Below are 4,366 nucleotides of genomic sequence, written 5' to 3'. Positions count from 1 at the left end.
TCGTCGTCGGCATGGTGGCTGTGGTGGTGTTGCGTGCCGGCCGGATTTCGCCTCTTCTCTGGCCGGTGGCTCGGGTTTGGGGCCCCGGCCCGGCGCGGCTGCGGTCCCGGCTGTGGGCGGCGGCGGCGTGGTGGCTTCGTCGTGCCGGCTCCACAGCAGCTCGACGGGTCGACTGGGGCGGCGGCTGGCTTTCCGGCGTCGGCTTGTCTCTAGGCGGCCCGTTTCGACCTTCGGCCCTCTCCTCGTCGACTGGTTGCTACCTCCGTCGAAGGTTCGGCCTTCCCCCGACTTCGGTCCATCGCTCATCTCGCGCTCGGCAGCAGGACCGACCTCGTCTCGCGCCCGGCAGCAGGACCGACCTCGTCTCGCGCCCGGCAGCAGGACCGACCTCGTCTCGCGCCCGGCAGCAGGACCATGCTCGTCTCGCGCCCGGCAGCAGGACCGTGCTCGTCTCGCGCCCGGCAGCAGGACCGTGCTCGTCTCGCGCCCGGCTGCAGGACGGGTCGATGGAGGCCAATTTTGGCCAGCCTCTGGGTTTCGGCGTTGGGGGCAGCCCAGGGGTGCGAAAGGTGGTTCCTTTCCGCTCGTATCTTTGGTTGGGGTAGCGGTGGGTCTCGAGTGAGGTGGTGTCCAGGTCTTGGATGCCAGGGCGGCGGCCCTGGTGGTGGCTCCGCGGTGCTCTTGGGCAGAGCCCGTGGTTAGGTGCTACCCGGTGGTCATGGCCGTGTGGGCGGCGTGGTCAATGGGATGTGGCGTCCGGTGGTGGTGAGTGTTGGCCGGGGTGAAAACCTGTTCGATCTTCGGACGGACTGGCGGCGGCGAAGCTCGCTCCCTTCTTGAAGGCGTCGTCGCGGCTCTCATTGCCCGTCGTGTTGCTCCAGGGGAAACTCTGATCCTTGGGTCGGGCGGTGACGGCGCTCTGGTGTCGTAACCTTCTTGAAGGCGCCGCTTTGGAGCACACGGTTCGTCATATGCGGCTTCTTCCCTTCGCGTTGGCGTGTCCACGGTTGAGGACTCCGGTTGCTCTTGTAGTACTAGGGGTAGTGTTGCTGCGCTCAGCGCCTATGTATCCAGCCTTGGGTGTGTGCGTGGGTTGTGGTGCTGTGCGTTTGTATCTGAGCTGTGGTCGGTCATTGCTTTATATATAAAGCGGGGCGAAAGCCTTTTTCGGTAAAGAAGTTGATATGTGGGAATTATGAGGTAGTCATATCACAAAGAACCTAAAACCCTTCCATAAAAATAATTAGGTAAAATGATATGCATCTAACTTAATTACATATGCTATTTGTAAACTGCTAATCTGAAGCACATTTTAATGGATGATGACAGCTTATACTTCATGTAAGAGCAGAACAGAGTACTTGTGATGTAGAGATATGGTTATTCATGTCAGAGCAAGATGTGCCAGATGATCAAAAAGTTAAGAGATGCTGTGGCTTACATCCTCAATCAGTAGCAACTTTCTTCCTTGCCGCCCTTGCATTATCATACTCAAACTTGAGCACATCTTGAATATGTGAAGTATCCTTGATATAAAACCACCTCCCAATTGCGCTCTCCTCAATCATTGGGAAGTATTGAGCAAGAATGGTGTTGGCGAACCAGTACCAGATAGCACCAAATACAAGGCCGACTACTGCTCCCGCGAAAACCTAATGAACCCATCAAATTGAAATATATGTCAGTTTTTTAGTGGCAGTCATGACATTTATAAAAGCAATAAAACCAACAATGTTCCAAACAAGCAGGTATGCAGGGAGACCACCAACTTTTCTCAAGGATGATGCCATTAAGACGAATCACACTGCTGATTCAGGAACAAGTATACTATGAAGAGAGAATACCCAACTTTCAAGTACATATCCATCCAAAATGTAATTGTCCTATGGTTCAAATTCATATGCAAACAGATAGGTCCAACAGATTAACCATATGAATTTCATTCACCTATTGAGGCCATAAGGATAGCGCTTTAGCTGTAATTTTTGTGTTTTCAAAGAAATATTCTTGAGTTTTAGATCCGAATGATTCAATTGATGGATTTCAACCAATTGAAATTCAAATGCAAACAGATACGCAAATTCCTGTGTGAATAATCCCTATGGTTTCAACCATACAAACTTTCCCTATGAAGGCCCTTCGGATCAAAGGAATGAAAGCGCCAAAAATCGTATGTATTGCTTTCCACCCAATCCCATATGATTGATTCATAGAAAGGTTAGATCACTTTTTTTATTATTTCGATTCCTGTAGGATATCAATTAGTATCCCAGTGTTTTGCAAATCCTGCATTTCGAAGAAGTCTTAAATTATCTGACTGTAATGCCCAATCGTTGGCTAAAAGTGCATCAATCAATAATCAAAATCCCATCGCGTCCGCGCAGATCGGATCCGAAATTCAGGGGCTCTGACCTGCGGGACGGTGTGGTAGCCGAGATACACCCTGGAGAGCATGGTGAGGAACGCGAGAGGCCATGAGAAGGCGGCCATGACGCGGCTCGCCGGCGACCTCCGGAGCACGAAGAGCGAGAGGTACGTGGCGAAGAAGAAGGTGTACTGCGCGTGGCTGGACGGCCATCCGTGGGAGTCGCAGGTCTCGAGCAGCTCGCACGAGGCCGGGCGGGACTGCGCGACGGAGTGCTTGATGAGCTCGTTGAGGACCTGCGAGACGAGGAGCCCCAAGGCGAAGCAGATGCCCTGCAGCTCGCGGCGGAACATGAAGTGGGAGATGAAGCCGCCGAGGCTGATGAAGACGGGGATTAGGGAGACCCACGCGAGGAAGAGGCCGACCCTGTCGCCCCGGTGGTAGCGGACGTGGGTGAGCGTGATGGCCTTGAGCGCCGGCGGCACCGACGCGGCCATCTCCTGGTACTCCCCGGCCCCGGACATGGCTCCGCCGCAGAGCTCGCTTTCTTTTTCCTCTCTTCTTCGATTGGGGTATCGCGTATAGGGGATCTGCGCGTTGCGCTTTTCGGGCGGGGCGTGAAGACGCGTGCGCGTGCCAGAAGAAGTGGGGCGTGGACGGTGGACGCGTGGGGGTGCGGTACAAGGAGAAGCCTAGAGCTACGGATGAATCTGATGATCCAGATTGAGTTGGTTCAGGCGCCATTTTCAGCGCGAATCAACATGTGGTTAAGATGGTTAGGTGGACAGTGGTATTCCAACCCATCAGGGTTCAAATCCTTGTGCTCGCACTATTCCTGAATTTATTTCAGGATTTAAATCTCAAGATGATATGCCGGCTCAGTCTTTCGAAGGTGCTCATACGGGTAGGGTGTACGTGTGTGCGTTCATAGGGGTAAGTGTATGCGTGTATATATAAGCGCTTGTGTCTGTATTGATGCTAAAAAAAACGCCATTTTCAATAGGTCTCTTTTTCTTCCGCATGGAGAAAACTTACACCTATAAAAACACGAAAGCACATCCAACTACCCGTAAAAAAAAGCACATCCAACTAAGTATTGTCTAATTTTTTTTGAGAAAGGGGTTTTCTCATGCCTTATTTTTATTTAAAACAAGGTGCCATTTTCGGCAGGTCTCTTTTTCTTCCGCATGGAGAAAACTTACACCTGTAAAAACACGAAAGCACATCCAACTACCCGTAAAAAAAAGCACATCCAACTAAGCATTGTCTAATTTTTTTTGAGAAAGGGGTTTTCTCCTGCCTTATTTTTATTTAAAACAAGGCAAGCAAAACACACGACTGTTTACAACACTCAGGCTATAGCCAAAGTAGTTGAGCCTGATAAGATTCACAAGCAGACAACTAACAACATGAGCAAAGGAAATTCAGCAACAAAAGCTATCTATTACATAATCATCAGCATCAGCTGGAATGGGCTCTTGGATAGAAGTTCTGTTGATCAATCCCTGCACCCACATCATTCTTCATCACCAGACGATCCTTAGGAGCTCTCCTCTTCTTCAATCCTGCAGTAGCAGGCAGTCTTTCATTATCTTTGATTGAGAATCCAAGCATATAATCATCCATCTATGAAGGAGCACACTTACTCTACTCAGAAGAATTCAGATTTCTTTCCACACAGCTCCATGAAAACACAAATCATTTATCATAGCCCATAAGCTCTAGATGAAGGCGACACAAGCCATAACTATAACATATTTCTTATTATCTCTATCCCACAAAAAGGATAATTCATTTATATTGTCAAGAGAGATAAAAGTGAAAAGCTTCAGCAATATCTTTCGAAACATGTCTTGCAACAATGAACCCAAAAAGCAAGTGATCGGCAATATTCATACTCATTATAAAAGAGACAAGTTAAATCAGCAAAATGTTCTCTTTTACTCAAATTGTCTCTTGTAAGGATTTTGATATGAACCATCAACTAAACAAACACAATAT

The 4,366-nt window shown here is 49.4% G+C and overlaps 2 protein-coding genes across 3 annotated transcripts in view; both read right to left on the bottom strand.

Moving 5' to 3' along the window:
* Positions 1-1,435, bottom strand: part of LOC123097796 (serine/arginine repetitive matrix protein 1) — a gene marked incomplete in the record, with an annotated part of 2,684 nt that extends 1,249 nt beyond the window's left edge. The window contains 1 exon segment of the mRNA XM_044519623.1: positions 8-1,435. Within this exon segment, the coding sequence (XP_044375558.1) occupies positions 8-306 (299 nt within the window).
* LOC123097795 (lipid phosphate phosphatase gamma) overlaps positions 1-3,026 on the bottom strand; it is a gene marked incomplete at its 5' end in the record, with an annotated part of 5,361 nt that extends 2,335 nt beyond the window's left edge. For both annotated transcript variants that reach the window (XM_044519621.1, XM_044519622.1), the window contains 2 exon segments: positions 1,442-1,652; positions 2,413-3,026. In XM_044519621.1, coding sequence (XP_044375556.1) covers positions 1,446-1,652; positions 2,413-3,026 — 821 coding nt within the window.
* Between the last annotated feature and the right edge of the window lie 1,340 nt (positions 3,027-4,366).

Source organism: Triticum aestivum, chromosome 4D, assembly GCF_018294505.1.
Source record: "Triticum aestivum cultivar Chinese Spring chromosome 4D, IWGSC CS RefSeq v2.1, whole genome shotgun sequence".
Lineage (NCBI taxonomy): Eukaryota > Viridiplantae > Streptophyta > Magnoliopsida > Poales > Poaceae > Triticum > Triticum aestivum.
Note: the sequence above shows the minus strand (reverse complement) of the source record. Positions and strands in the feature narration are given on the sequence as shown.